This window comes from Mirounga leonina, unplaced genomic scaffold, assembly GCF_011800145.1.
Source record: "Mirounga leonina isolate KUSES-001 unplaced genomic scaffold, KU_Mleo_1.0 Mir_174, whole genome shotgun sequence".
In the NCBI taxonomy this organism is placed as follows: domain Eukaryota; kingdom Metazoa; phylum Chordata; class Mammalia; order Carnivora; family Phocidae; genus Mirounga; species Mirounga leonina.
The window spans coordinates 20,898,430-20,914,945 of record NW_023270451.1 but is presented as its reverse complement, the minus strand read 5'-3'; the positions used below and the strand labels follow the sequence as shown (position 1 = coordinate 20,914,945).

At 36.6% G+C, this 16,516-nt stretch overlaps 1 protein-coding gene across 5 annotated transcripts in view; it reads left to right on the top strand.

The window, feature by feature from the left end:
• The first annotated feature begins 8,219 nt into the window (after window positions 1–8,219).
• HEPACAM2 (HEPACAM family member 2) overlaps window positions 8,220–16,516 on the top strand; it is a 40,378-nt gene continuing 32,081 nt past the window's right edge. For all 5 annotated transcript variants that reach the window (XM_035020573.1, XM_035020574.1, XM_035020576.1 and 2 more), the window contains exons 1-2: window positions 8,220–8,613; window positions 12,191–12,475. In XM_035020573.1, coding sequence (XP_034876464.1) covers window positions 8,220–8,613; window positions 12,191–12,475 — 679 coding nt within the window. The remainder of the gene's footprint in view (window positions 8,614–12,190; window positions 12,476–16,516) is intronic.

The window sequence follows — 16,516 nt, the reverse complement described above, 5'->3', positions numbered from 1 at the left end:
GTCAGCTGTGAGATATTGATGGTGGGAAATTTCTCATATAATAATAAAACACTTTAAACCGTTTTTTGCAACCATGTAAAAACTGACAACAGTTGAAGTTCTATTTTAGCATTACCTTGTATGGCTTCCTGAGTAAACATCCTGAATTCAGAAATTACTCTGGCAGGTAAGAGTTTATGCATACCATCTGCCGCTAGAGGGCGCTTTGTCGTGGATGTGCCACGTAGCACTTTCCCAAGGCTTTGGGTACGGGTATTGTCATTTTTTCATGTTTGCCATGACATGAAAAGATCACAACTATGATTCATTTTGGCATTTATTTACATTTATTTACATAGTGTCCATTATCACCTATGTCATAAAAGAAAGGACATTTTAAAGTAACACGAATGGACATTTTAAAGTATAACACGAATTTGCCTAGGACCCAGAAAGCTTCACCATGAGCCACCACTGGGTTTGAAAAACCCTGGAAAGAGTTTATTTTAAAAATGAAATTAGAAATTAATATTGATTTAAAAGATGTGAGGGGAATCTATGCAGTATCTGTAGAATGTCTGTATTACTGAATTGTGTTTTTTGCAAACCAGTGTTAAAATTTATATGCATTTCTTAACTTCAATTGAGAATCAGAAGACAGTGGCCAAGGAGCATTTGGGGTTTATTTCTTAACAAAAACGCTAGTTAAGCACCAGTGAGGTGCTAAGGATCCATAATTAATTAGAACGGTTTTTGTATTTGAGTTGCCCAGAGCAAAAATAAACATGCAAGAAAATTAATTGAGGTTAATGAGATAAGTGCTACAATAGATGTATATCCAAGATTTAGAGATAGCACAGAGAAAGTTGTGGTATAGTAATCAGCTGGGGGGAAGCTCTTGCTGTTTTTCTGAATCATGGAGAGATTATAAAGTGACCTCTGAAGAGGCCTCAGGTTTTCCAAAAGTCACTCACTCTCTTTGCCTATAGAAGCACTTCTGGAAGAGGTGGGAGCCTTACTGCAAAAAATGTTTCCAAACTTGGATTCTAAAATAACTATCATTCCTTTTTTTTTTTTTACCTTTACACTTAAGGAATAGTCTTTTTTCCATTATTGAATTCCTTCAGTGAGCCTTTACTGTTAAAAATGATTTAGGCAGGAATTTTGCTGGATTTGATACAGATTTTATTACATACTTTATGTTATATGCTTCATGTTATATATGTTTGTTATATACTTTACATAGTGGCAGCCTTAGACTAGAACCTTCTTGCAATAAATGAAATTAAATGGGAGTTAACTTATAACTTAGTAAATTAAGTGGAAGTGCTAGGACTGCCTACTCCCACGGCAATGAAGAGGTCAGGCTGAAAAGCTGTAGCCCGGACACCACAGTAGAGACAAGAGCTTCTCTGGGCCATTGGTTTACTTCCTCTATGCTTCAGCTGTGAAAATGTGGCTTCAGATATTATCTGTTTTCATTATAATTATGCATGGTCCATGATTCACTGTCACTTGGAAACACACCTGTGGTTTGCTTTTAAAAATAACATGAATCCATAGATTCAATAAAACCATGCCAGATGTTTATAATAGAAAATAATACGTAGAAAAATACATTTTTAAAGATACTCAGGTGCTCTGTTTTGATTCTTTGGTATAACTTTTACATGTTAGTGACTTCATGATGATTTGTAGTTTTAGCAGATATATGAAATACTTCAATTTTCATAGAAAAAGAATTTTAATTTCAAAATAATGGCATAATTTTGCATGATAGGAAACCAACTTACCTTTTTCAGGAAATTTCACAATATGCTCTCATTATGAAAGCATACTATTTTTCAATAAAGTCACCCAAAAGGATGTTTTCCTTCATGTGATTATTAATAACCAAGAATGATTCATGAGATATACTGACAATTACTGATAGTCTGATAATCGCTAAGAAGCTGTTCTAAAGTCATAAGCCTGTATTCTTGCACAGTATATAACAGGTGTTCCCACTCCCTGTGTCCTTTGTATACACATTCATTCTGTATTCAAATCACAGAAGCAAGAGACAGGATAGGGTCTGTTACCTCACTGCTAATTTCCCTAGCAAATAAACCAGCAGCTGCTGGTCCATGAACTAAGTTGCCACTGGGAACAGGGCACTGTATGCATGGGACAGGATGCTTTCATGGAGTCCTTCAGCAGCACAGTTGGGGGCTTTCAGTGCAAAATATACCTCCTTCTCTTAGGTAAGGCACTGCATTTCAGCTGTTGTTTGTTTTGTTTTGTTTTGTATTTTTAATTGTGGGCATAAGGTAAATATTTGCTTTAAGCTGTAGATTCACTCAGATAATTGAAGAACAGCTCAGAACCTTTTAAACAATAGCACACTTTGTTCCAGTAAAGAAGCAGGAACATTTAGGAGAAATGAGGTTGAATAAACGATGATTGTGGTTTTCTTAGAACAGCAATTACTGTCAACAGTACTCATTAAGAAAGTTAAGACCTTCTAAAAACCTAATGAATTTCTTCTTTTTACAGAGTTTACATATAGATTTAATAGTCTTCAATGCATTTTATTTTGGCAAATATTCACATAGGCCATGAATTTGTGACCATTTTTAGTGAAACCCATAACAATTTATGAAAATGGTTTTCATTAAAAATATTGTGGTAAACTGTCAGCTCTGCTTCATTTTAAATTACCTATCATAAAATGTAGAAAAAGGTGAGGTTCCAAAGTTACAAAAAATATTGTATACACAATAGGGAGCTATTTGTGTTAAAAAGTATTATTTCTCCAAAATACCTTTAGCCTTTCTCTTTGTCCAATGGTTAGTCTTACTACATTTTTTTCCCTTGACTTTACTGTTTTCTCCTCATTCTCCTCTTCATTCTTAAAGAGTCTTTCTCCAACATTCCCACTGTTTTTTTGTCATCTTTTTTTTCACTAGGTGTTCTCTTTTTCATCCTTTTCTAAAAACTGAGTTTCCCATAGTTGGTGATTGTTTTACGTTGTCAAATTCAAGCCTATATAGATTTTTAGTTTTTGAAATTTTTAGAAAAAATCAACAAGTACCATTACTGACTTTTTATCTTTGTGCATTTTTCTGGGCTCTGAAAGTATCCTGTGTGTCAGTGCCCCCACTTATTTTTAATTTTATAACAACAGGCATGCTGTCATTTCATAAGTAATATTTTTGAAGTTGGCTTTAAGAAGAACTTAAAAACAATTTATTTGAGGAATTTGGCTAAAATAAAATTAAAATTACTAATACATAGAAATAGATAGCATGTTCCTAAGTAGTTAAAATGGTTATCCCTTAAGTCTTTCTTACACAAATTCACTTTTCTCCATTGATGGTGTATTGTAAAGATCATACGTAATGTGGAAATCTCTTTGTTTTTAGAATATTGGATATCTGATTTTTTTTCTTTTTGAAAAAAAAATCTTAAAAATTTTGAAGCCCAAAATGTAGTTTGTAAAGGCTATTCAAAGTACAACTTCATAGTTTCTATTTTCTCTGAAGATGCAGGAGTTTATTTTCAGTCAACAATAGTTGTGTTATGCTTGCTAATATCATACATGATAAAGGGGAAGTAAATGCCAACTATTTTAAGGTACAGCTAGAGGTCACTTTGTGAAGTCTGATGTTTATATTCAATACAGTGAAACTGGTCTAGGGAGTCTTTTGTTTCTGGAATATAGATAAATTTTACAGTATGACTTCAAGTGTTTCTAAACACTGGACATTCGTTTATAGTGCTGTTGTTAGACAGTTTAAGGGAGTCTCTAAAAGGGAGATTATTGCTATAATGTTGTATGTTAATTATTAATATTTCTTCAAGTTAATGTAATGCCTTATATGCAAAAAGCCTAAGAATTTTTCTTTTTTATATTTAAAAAGTAGGTATTAGTGACTCTAATAATAAAATTGAATTTTTATTTAAGTCCAATTATTTGGAATATCAAAAGGAAATTAAATTTCATCAATTTTTAAAATTTATTTTCTTAAGGTTTATTTGTTCACACAGAGGCTGACTTCCTAAAATCAATAGTTTTAGTTCTTTAGGTTTTCTCATACAACTAGAAAAGAGAGCTTAAAAAATTCTCAAAATGAAACTAATTTTTTTAAAGTTAATACAGTACCGTATGAGAGCATAGGTTTATCACATCTGTAGTGCAAAATACAACAGTGAAAACAGAGTGTGTTCTTAAGATGTAGAGGAGGTATCTAATCATCTGTAGACCAAAGTTCACTACAAGTAAGGATTACATCATATCAATAGGTTCTTTCCTGCAAAATGAAAAAATTTTTGTAGCTGAGATAAGATACTCTATAAAGAAAATTACAATCTTTGCTGATATTCTTATAACTTGCTATCTATAATTTATCTGATAAAATGGTATAGGCAATCTAAGGAAAGAGCTATTGTAATAGCTGTGCTCTCTCTCACTGTCATACGTATATTTGAAAAAACATATATTTGAAAAAAAATTAAATGATATGATTTCATATGATTTGATATTATAAACATTGAATACATTCAGAGATGTTGATAGCAATGTATTATTTAAGGCATTATTACATGACACAATTTCTGAAATAGCCCAAAGAACTAGTTCACCCCACTTAAACAATTATTGTAAGTGCCATATAAAATGTTACTTTCTTCTAAAGTAGTTCATTATTCCTGGGCTGCAATATTTGTATTGTACTTAACCTTGCATTAAATAAAATTTGCTTCCCATAACTTCAATCATAGACTTTCCAATCAGTCTTTTCATGCTTAAGATTCAACATTCTGATTCAAGATCCAAAAATCACCAACATTTCTCTTCTAGTCATGCTAGCACTACATAGTAGTAAAGTGCCTCCCAACCATTTTCTGACTACTAAAATCTTAGTTAATCTTAAAACTATAACTACCAAAAAAAAAAAAAAAAGGTAGATGAAAAACAGTTCTTCCCCTTTTCCAAAAAATAAAACAAAAGGGAAAAAAAGACCCTAAACAAGGACTTATGACTTCCCCAAACAAGAACAGATTGGCCAGAATTGCATTCAGGCCATCTATATCTATAGCTCACTGTCAAAGGCAACTACCGAGTTTTAAGTCAACAGCCATGAAACTTTTTCCAGAGCATTCTCAAGGCAATGATGTAGATTCCCACCATCCCCCATGGTTCCTTGGTAAAAAAAACACAGTCGCCGCCTTACTAAAGGACATCCAGGGATTGTGACTTAAGTGGACTAAAACCTGAGACTCAATACTTCAAAATTCTGTGGGCCCTTTCAATTAAATATGGGCCTTTCACCTTTAAAAGTAAGGTAGGTGCTACCCTGAGAAAAGCACCTCAGGATGTCAAGAACAAACATAAATAGTAGAGAGAGACTTAGACCTCATCTAATATTACCCTCCTTTCACACATGAGAAAACTGAGGTCCAGAGAATTAGAATGACTTTTCTAAGGCCACTTAACTGGCCAATCATCATTTTATCCCAAGGGTGTGTCCTTTACTAAGACCTTGCATTTCATCAATTTTTAACTTTATCAAAGTGTCAAATACAGAAATCTCTCTGCAAATTTAGAGATTAGGTTCCTAAAATCTCTTATTTCAAGGCAATTTGCAAGTGATGAATTTAATGACTAAATGGTGACAGTAGGACAAGGAAGTCCAAGATCAACAGTGAACTGTGAAACCTCATAAATACTTCCATATTCACTGAAATATAAAAGGAGACAGCAACACACTTCATAAATACAGTGAAAATTATGTTTGAGTTATCTTAAGTTAGTAATAATGAGTATTAAAAAACAAGTTTTTATTTATTGCTTACCAGGAATTTGTCCAGAGCTTCCTATCCCCAATTTCAATGAAGAGCATGTAGATGCATGTTGTTTTGTGCAGATAACACATATGCTAAGAGGAATCTTTTCCTTTACTGGTCCCTCATCCAAATGCCCAATGCGTTTTTCAGTCTGTGGCTTGAAGAACTTTACTCTCTTCTGTTGGCCCCTGTTTCACAGACATTACTAGGTTTAAGTCCTAGATTTACCTTCTCTTCTTTTTTCTCTCTCTTATGATTTCCTTGCAGAAACCACTACTCCTTTTCTGCAATCCATTTTATCTCTGCTTTAGAATTCCCAGCACGAGTTCCTTCTTTTTCTAATGATTCAAACTAGGAACAACTACAAATTTAACATTCTTGCACTTGCCAGAAAACAGAAGCAAATCCTCATACCTTTGTAACTCCTTTGTTATGAACCAAATCACTAAAATGAATGTGCAGGTACAGCCCATTATCAGGAAAAAAAATTACAGAGTCCACCACAAATACACACAGAGCCCAAGGAAACTATAAGACACATATTTATTTTGCCCATAGAGTCACCTAATTCTCAGTCCATACGGTCAGTTTCAGGTGAACATCTGGGAGTTCCTTCTCCCTCTAACCTCCTGTGATCTTCATCTTTTTGCTTTCTCCTGAGTTTTTCTCTAACTTATCTGCCAGACCCAGGTCTCACTCTCTACTAATAGCTAACTGAGGACCAAAATGATGGAAATCTTTACTCTCACCTCCAGCCTGGAAAGTAAGAGAGAGATTTGCTGTTGGTAGAATTTGATTCCTCTTAGTGGCAGACTACATCTTTCAGTTTCTCCAAAGAAATCATCACACAAACAGACCTTTATACCTTTCCTTTCCTAATATTGATGGCCTTTTATAACATCACTTAGGTAAAGCTTAAAGACCCTCTTTCTAGTAGGGATGAAAAGGGAAAGCAATTAAAGAAAATAAACATTTTTATATGAGAAAATTGAAATTGTAAGGTATCTCTATTTGTGCCCAAATTTCCATTTTTTCTTACCTAGGATTTTTTTTTATTCCACCTTCACTCATCTGTATTTGGCTTCATCAAGTTTTCTCTTTCTAGTGGATCATTTCAGTAGCTACAAACATACTGTTTAGCATCCATCCAAAGAAATAGAGAAGAAAGAAAAGAACATTTTTCTGCTCCCCTTCACAGCAGAACTCCCCAGAAGTATTGTCTATACTCACTGTCTACAGTTTCCATTCTTTCTTTTTTCCTTCAATGTTTAAAATACTTCACATTTAAATTCCTCCCATTCTCTCCCTATTTCAAATGTTCATATGCTGTCGGTAGTATCTTGCTCCTTTTTAAAATGATGCCAAAGCAAATAGTTTTTAATTAGGATTCAAGCAACATGGTAGTCTGAACTAAGGAGGAGTCTCTTCTTAATTGCAAATACATAGAAGTGCTAAAACTTAAAATATATATCATGGCTCAAGGTAAAGGTATGGAAATCTCCAGGTGCCAGAAAATAGGAAGAAACCTGCAGACATAGCAGTGAGTGCATGGGTCCAAACAACACAGGCAGGCAGGAGGCTGGGAGCCAGGGCCATGCGTTGGGCAGAGCTCCATGGCCCAAGGCCCTCCAGGCTCTCATTCTGTCTTAAACCCACATTAATCATGCTTTCATGCCCAGTATATCCTTTCAGTATTGCCCCATGGATGTCATATGGGTATCTCAAATGAACATGTCCAAAACTGACTCCTAATCTGCCCCACAAAAATCTCTTCTCCCCAGTCTTCCCCATGGTTATTAGTTGCCCATTAATAAATGACAACCATTCTTCCATTTGATCAGGTCAACAACCTTAGAATCATTCTTGACTCCTCTTTGTTTCTTGTATTTCACCCCAATGTATCATCAAATCCTATTAGCACCACCAGCCTTTCTCACAATATCTTTTACTACCACACTTGTCCATGTGACAAGCCTTTGGCTAAAGAGGAAAACTTCCAATAATGGTCTAGTAAGCCATTGCAGAAGACTTTGGAGAGAGATTCTGAGGAGGAAGTAGCTCCTCAGTGTTTCTCAAATCACAGAGTTTAATTGGGATATGATATGATTCAAACACAATTTCATAATTTTTCCGGGTTTCATTGGACTTTAGAATTAACAATCTTTCCCAGTTCTCTTTTTCCCATTATTCTTTAACAGCCATAGATAATAACTTCTGCTTTTCCTTTTCATCATGCCTTTAAAGAAGCCATTCAATCAACATAGTCTTTGGGTGGAGTTTTTTAAATGCAGAAGGTTTAAGGGACAAATATTTACCTCTGCAGGTACTAGAATGCTCAGTACCTAGAAGCCTCTCTCCTTTGTAAGCATTATCACCCGATCAGGTTCTCTCTGTATTGCCCCTTAGATTGTGAAATGTGGTTCAGGGTCATTACAACTTTCCTTTCCTTTGTAGCAGGCGCTTGCTCGGGGCTGAAAGTGACAGTGCCCTCACACACTGTTCATGGCATCAGGGGCCAGGCCCTCTACCTCCCTGTGCACTATGGATTCCACACTGTGGCATCAGACATCCAGATCATATGGCTGTTTGAGAGACCCCACACGATGCCCAAATACTTACTGGGCTCCGTGAACAAGTCTGTGGTTCCTGACTTGGAATACCAACACAAGTTCACCATGATGCCGCCCAATGCGTCTCTGCTCATCAACCCATTGCAGTTCACTGATGAAGGCAATTACATCGTGAAGGTCAACATTCAGGGAAATGGAACTCTATCAGCTAGTCAGAAGATACAAGTGACCGTTGATGGTGAGTCCACTATAAGTGACCTGGGCTGCAGGGAGCATGGCAGTTAGTAACAGCTCAGGAGATTAGACTACCTGGGCTTTAGGTCCTGGCTATGCAACTTTGGGCAGATTAATTAACCCTCAAAACCTCAGCGTTTCGGGGCGCCTGGGTGGCTCAGTTGGTTAAGCATATGCCTTCAGCTCAGGTCATGATCCTGGAGTCCCAGGATCAAGCCCCAAGTTGGGCTCCCTGCTCACTGGGGAGCCTGCTTCTCCCTCTCCCTCTGCTGCTTCCCCTGTCTGTGCTCTCTCTTTCTCTCTCTGTCAAATAAATAAAATCTTAAAAAAAAAAAAAACCCCTCAGTGTTTCATGGCACAAATTCCATTATATATCTCACAAAGTTTTCTGAATATTAAATAAGACATGCATGTAAAGTACATGCATAGTGGCCAACAAAAGGTAATCAAGCAATAAGCAGAACTTAATTTGTTTGCCTGGAAACTATCAAGGATAAAGTTGCTGATACAGTAAGATGGAGGAATTTTTTTTCTCAGTATCAGAACACACCCTGGGAAGAGCCCTGTTTTTGTCACATGAAGACTTTTATTTTGATACACTGTTTGGGAGAGGATGAGACTTGCTCAAGGACTGTACTTAAGGAACAATAGAAGTTGCTGGAAATGTCCTCTGAGGGATTATGGAGTCAGCTAAATTTCAGACCTTTATTTTCCTTATTGAGGTATATAAGTAGCATGCCTTAAATATACTATGTCCAAACCCCAACTTCTGATTTTCCCCTCAAACCTGATTATTTAACAGGTTATTACTTAAAATTTTCTCCATTTTAGTAAATACCAACACCATTCCATCAGTTGCTCAAGCGAAAACTTTGCCATCACCATTGACCCCCTCTTTCTCTCACACCCCACATCCAGTCCACAAGTTATCAGTCAGCTTTACCTTCAAAATAGTGTTCAGTCACTTCTTACCACCCCCTCTACCTCCTCTCTCAACGCCACCACCAGCTCTGAACTGGACTATCCCTAATAGCCTGCTACCCGGTCTCCTGCTTCTACTCCCACCTCCTGCAGCTTTAAACCCTCCCATGGCTTTCTATCTCACTTAAGATAAGAGCCAGAGTACTAACAATTTCCTACAAGGCCCCACATGATCCCTCCCAGCATACCCAGCATCTCTCTGACCCCATTTCCTACCTTCCTCACCCCTCACTCACTCCATTGTGACCACACTGGCCTCCTAGCTTTTCCTAGAATAGGCCAAACACACTTATACCTCAGGGCCTTTGTACTTGCTATTCAGTCTACCTAGACTGCTTTTCTCCTAGATAATAGCATGGTTCCCTGCCCTATTTCCTTTAGGTCTCAGCCAAAATGTCACTTTATCTGTGAAGGTTTTCCTGACCATGTTATAAAGTATAGCCTCATTCCCCCAAACAGAGAGAGAAAGAAAGAGAGAGAGAGATTCCCCCAAACAAATATATAGAGAGAGTTACTATCTATCTTGAGTTCTGTTTTATTCTTTTCACAGCACTTATTTCCACCTGGATATATTATATATTTTTATTTGATTATTTTTTCCCTCCCACACCTAGAATATGAGGTCCATGGGAGCAGGGACTTTTTATTGTTTGCTGCTTTGTCCTCAGTTCCTAAAAGCCGATGCTGGCCTTTAGTAGGCACTCAGTAAGTGTGTGTGGAGTAAATGAGTGGAGACCAGAAAAGCTGAGGGAAGCAAAGGCAGAGGATATGGAAGCAGATGCCTATAGAGCAACTGTGAAAAGAGAAAAGGAGAAAATGTTCATGAAATTCTCCTGGGTAGTATCCTATCTCTCCCCAAAACTTAATGGAATATTCATTACATTTTAATATCTAGTAAAATTGGGTCTGTTTGGCAAAATGCAGCTAAAAAGTCTTAATAGGGCTTAGGGCCTATGTAAAATATCTTCCTGGGAAACTTCCACATGTGAGTCACACTCTTTAAGGCAGGTATATGATCACAGCCTATTCTGATTGGTTCTCCCCATAAAAGACCTTTGATATTACTTCTTTCCCATACCACATCTGTTTCCACACAGAGAGATATTTGAAACATAAGCTTTTCCTGTGTAATAAATGTACACAACTCATTTTTTCTTTTTAAATCATAATAATGTAAACAAAAGCTATTCTACATCCTTTGTTCTTGCCAGGGACTCTAAAAGATTAAATTGAACGAACAAGTTGATTGTACCCATCTTAAGAAAAACTGAAGGCTTCAGAACTACTTAGGTCCCCTGCAGATTATTTCAGTTTCCTTTTTTCTTATTTTTCATTTTCTCCTATATTCCCTGGGTTGAAGGACTGGGTCTGTTTATTCCCCAATGCACATTTTTCCATGTAGGAAAATGAGTGCATGAGTCAAGAGGAATTTACCTTCAGAGATGCATCAACCCCAATTTAAAGCCTGATAGGAAATTGAAATCTAAATATCTGAGCCAATCATTTCTCACTTATCTATCATCTCACTCTCTGTGTGTCCTGTGATGATGCATAGAAGGAAATTATTAAACATATATGTCTCCAAAATGCAGGAGAGAAACATTGCCAGATATAAAGCCCTCTTCATTTTGTCACTGACTGCTGTGTAACTCTGGTCAAGTCACTGTCCTTTATCAAACAGAACTGAGAACGTCAAAGATTAATGAAGTTTGCTGAAAATATTTGTGGATACTTATATAATTTCAACCCTTACCCAATAATTTTACAGTTAAAACTCAGGGAGGAAATATTTATTCATTCTTGGAGATTTCTTCATTTGACAAATAGTATCATGTACCAGATTCATGAGATATAACTATTTTCCTATTACTTGAAATTCCAACGGGAATTACTGTTGGATTTGTCTTTTATATCTCTAATGGGATGTAATCACAATAACACATTTTATCCTGTTTTCAAATTGAATCAGTGTTGAAATGTAGGCTTTGGTTTGTAAAGTGGCTAACATAATATTGCAATTGCACAGCAATTAAAACATATAATTAGTTCACTTACCTAGAAAGAAAAGTAAGTGCTGAAAATGTGATTCTCTAAAACTTTCCCTCAATATTCCACAAGTGTAATATATATGAGCTTTATATTTTACAGAGGGTGGATAAAAATTTAGGTTCATCTACCCCAAGCAGCTATTCTTGGGACATTAGAACAAATCAAGAGAGGGGAATGCCATGTAAACTTTGCCTGTGAGAGTATACCTTTATGATGTGGGAAAAGGCACAATGAACAGGAAATAAGGAAGTTGGTGTTCTCTATACTAACTGCATTATCTATAAAGTAAAGGTTTTCATTAGAAAATCCTTGAAAAGTACATTCTAGAATTTTGGTTATCTCTGCTATAAATGATATTTTTATATTTTTATCATTTTGCATTTTCCATTGATTATTTTTTATTCTCTTCTTCATTTTCTGAACCGTGTGCATCTACAAAAATGTAAAATTTTAGAATCATTTCCCCAGGATTTGACGTTTGAAAGACCACACAGACTTGTATTATAATTCCATGGTGTCAAAAACCATTTCCATCTCTTTTGATATTGCAGATCCTGTCACAAAACCAGTTGTACAAACTCAGCCTTCCTCTGGAGCTGTGGAGTATGTGGGCAACATGACCCTGGCATGCCTTGTGGAAGGGGGCACCCGACTGGTTTACCAGTGGCTAAAAAATGAAAGGCCTGTCCACACCAGCTCCACCACCTCCTTTTCTCTGCAAAACAATACCCTTCATATTGCTCCAGTGACCAAAGAAGATATTGGGAATTACAGTTGCCTGGTGAAGAACCCTGTCAGTGAGATGGAAAGTGACATCGTTATGCCTACCATATACTGTAAGTTTTTAAAAATATGTATATTCATGACTTTTCTTCTGGGACGTTTACACAAGGGTGGTCACAGAGAATATCAACACAAACTGTCATTTGTTTTTTACATTATTGTAATACAGTACTAGTTGTAATTATACTTCTTATACATAGTCTTTGTCATGAAATATAGCTAGTAGAATGACCCTCTTTCTTGAATATCAAGTTGAGATACTGGCTGTGAGCCTTTTAGGATACATTTTCTGACTTGGTCTGTTGTGTGACTTTATATCCAGTGGAAAGTAGGAAACTCAATTTTAAGAACCAAGAACCAATACAGAAGGCACTAATTTATTTACTCTAAGGACGAAGAATTGGTGATCATAAACTGGAGGAGGGGGGTGCTCTGTAGCTGACCACAGGGAGAAAGAGTGTTCCCAGATTATGCATGAGTACTACATCCCAGGGCATGGCTATTCTTCTGCCCATTTTCTCAGCTCCATTTTTAGAGAAAACTTAATTGTTCTGCAGTAAGCTAATAAGGTTCCCAGAGGATCGGTAATTATTTCAGATTTCAATTTTCTTTGTTTTTTTTCCGTTGTTGTTGCTGTTATTGTCATTTAATCTCACATACAGAGTTAAGTTCATCAAGCTCTTCAGTTTGTGTCATATTATCATCCCAGCCCAAGCAGGATCCCTCTTTCTTTATCATATTATTTTTCCCAGTCCCCTCTACTTCATAGCACCACCTCTAGTATGTTTAATTTTGCAGTCTAATTTCAGCTTCACACAGGGTTTCTCAGTGTCCACACTACTGACATTTTGGGCTGGACAAATCTTTGTTGTGGGGGCTGTCTTATGTATTATAGGATGTTTAATGGCATCCCTGGCCTCCCCACCTTCAACTGTGACAAATAAAAATGTCCCTGGATATTGCCGTATGTCCCCCTGTTATGGAGGGTGCAAAATCTCCCCTAGTTGAGGACCAATGACCTATCACATTGGGAAGTCTTCTCATCAGTCACTTTGTAGCTTAGAACATAGCCACAACAGCAGTGTAACAAAAAGAGTGAGGCATGGTAAAGGAAAACTTCTCAACCCTGTGGCATGAGGGTAGAGGTTTCAGCTAGTTGAACCATTGGGCAGAATTAACTGTATCTACTTACTCGCCAAATACTAACTGTATAATAATACTAGGAGAGGCCCCAAAGCCTAGTGTTTAGGTGCTTAGGAGGTAGACAGACCTAAGTAGGAGATGGGTTCTATCATTACTCATATGACCTTAAGAAATTCCTTGACCTTTCTGAGCCTCATTGGTAAAATGGAGATAGTTAAAACTACCTCACCACATTGCTGTGGCTCAATAAGGTATCTGAAAAATAGCTAATGACTGACACAAAACAAGCATTCAGTAAACAGAGGCTGTTTATATTACTGATTCTATTTTCTTCAATAGAAAATTGATGGAGTCCTCTTGAGGAAATGTGTTACTAACTTTTTGGGAAAAAGCACTAGCATATGTACAAAATGTAGGCTTTTCCAACTAGCTAAAGCTCAGCAGTAAAACTGAGCTCCAGGATTGGGGCAGGAAAAGCAGCTGCAGGGAGAGGAGTGAAATAGTGTGATTCAAGTATCCAGTAAGGTTTGCTTGAGCCAGCAAAATTAAGCCAAGAAAAATGGAATCATTGACTCTTGAAACAGGAAGCTATCCTATAGTTAAGCAAACGTGAGAAAATATGCACAATAAAATGTGTGAAAGAGAATGTCATAAATACTATAGGGAAGTGTACAAAGGACCATAATGGCTAGGAACAAGAACTCTGGAGCCAGAGGCCTGGGTTCAAATCCTGTATCTACTACCTTACCTCTCTGTGCCTCAGTTTTTTCATCCATATAATGATGCTAATACCATTATAATACCAAGTAATACCTACTTCATAGAGTTACTGTGAGGATTAAATCTGTTACTACATGCAAATTGCTTAGAACAGTGACTGATAGTAAGTATTCTACAACTATTAGCCATTATTATCACTATAATATTACGAGACTATGAAATTCAGAGAAGGAAAATAGTACTTCTGGCTAGAGAGAATGGTTATTGTAGGAAGTAACATTTAAGATGAATCTTGAACAATGGGCATGACTGGGGCAAGTAACAGTGTCTGGAAAAACCATTTTAGGCAATGGGGACAGCAGGAACCCAAACCCAAAGCAAGGTCAAAGTTTAGGCAAATGGTCAAGTTTAGTTAGAGTGAAGGATACAGCAAGGGGTGTGGTAGACTATATGGTCAGATAGATATGTTTGAGTTAAATCATGGAGAGCTTTGAACACCAGACCTTACATGGTAAATAATGAGGAAAAATTATTTTTTAAACAAAGGTTCAAATAAAAAAAGACTAGAGAATGGTTTATAAGCTAAAATTTAGACACACATATTCTAGGCTAAATCAAAAAATGTTTGTCAAGAGAGCACGTTTTCAAGATAGATCACAAACATCAAACAATTATAGAAATGGTATACATAGGAAAGGAAAAAAGGGAAGTAGGATATATTTTATTAACCAATAATACAGAAAGGAAAAGGCACCAATTTTGAACTATATACCATGATTAAACATATTTAAGAGCAATTTCAAAATATTTTTTTCTGAAAAGTATTATCCACATGGAAATAGAAAAAACTTCATACACTGTATAAGTCATTTTTGGTTTAGGGGAACCAAAGAGGATTAGCTCCTAGTCCAACCTAGTCCAAAATTCATTGTCTCAAAGATGAACCATTCCCTTCATTTGGAAACAGAAGAAATTATATTAAAAATGCCACAGAAGGGGGGCGCCTGGGTGGCTCAGTCGTTAAGCGTCTGCCTTCAGCTTGGGTCATGATCCCGGGGTCCTGGGATCGAGCCCTGCCTCGGGCTCCCTGCTCTGCGGGAAGCCTACTTCTCACTCTCCCACTCCCCCTGCTTGTGTTCCCTCTCTCGTGGTCTCTCTCTGTCAAATAAAATCTTTAAAAAAAAAAAATGCCACAGAGGAGGAAATTACAGTTTTTCACCAAGAAATACCACAACACCCACACTGCAAGCAACTCACTTGAGATTTGTTACAGTTATTAATTGCATTATGTTTAACAATGGCATTATTTTTATAGCAGAACTTTTAGCTATATTTTTACAGTTTTATATAATTTTATATTCAGATGACATTGTGAAAATATTGTCTGCCTTAATACATAGACTGAGAAATAGATTCACAAAGGAAGTTTAAACTGTGCCTATCTGCATGATAACATTGTATTGGAGTGAAAAATTCAGATTTGGTGTGGTGTATTTATAAGTGTAGTTCTCTTCTTGACGGAATAAGTTTATTCTGACATGAATTAACACTTCCATTCAACTGCAAGTAACAAGACCTAAGTATTGAAGTTATTTAAGCACAATGAAAAAAAATGTGAGCAGGCAAGGTGAATCAAATCTAGGGCTATGCAGATACATCTTTACGTTATTCTTTATTACTTGGTCTAAATGGTTTACATTCACATAGAAGGTACAAAATGCAAAAAAAGATATTAAAGCAGCCAGATATCATCTACTGAATATTAAACCTAAGGAACCGTCATTCAGTGTGGTCAGAGACAGCAAGAAGTGAGCTTGTGCTGGAGCATTCCTTGTTAACTGATGATCTTTTTGTTTCAACCACATTAAATTCTAGTTAATATCATGTCATTTGGGGAGTGCAGTGGAGAGCACAGTGGTTATGAGCCTGAGCTGAAAATTGAGACTGCCTGGGCTAAAACCTTGGTTCTGCCATTAACAGTATATGCAAGTGACCCTCTTTTTTGTGCATCAGTGTCCTCATTCTCCTTATCTCCACTGTCCTCTTTATAAGGCTAATACCTGTCTCAAGTTGGATGGGAAGGATTAGGTGAGATTTTATGAATAAAGAAGTCAGTGAGTAGCACATAGGAAGAACTCAATGATCTTAGCTCTTCCCTCCCCCCTTTTTTCTTTCTTTTTTTTTTTCCTGTGAGCCAAAACTATGCTGACATAATTGGGAACATGGCAGCA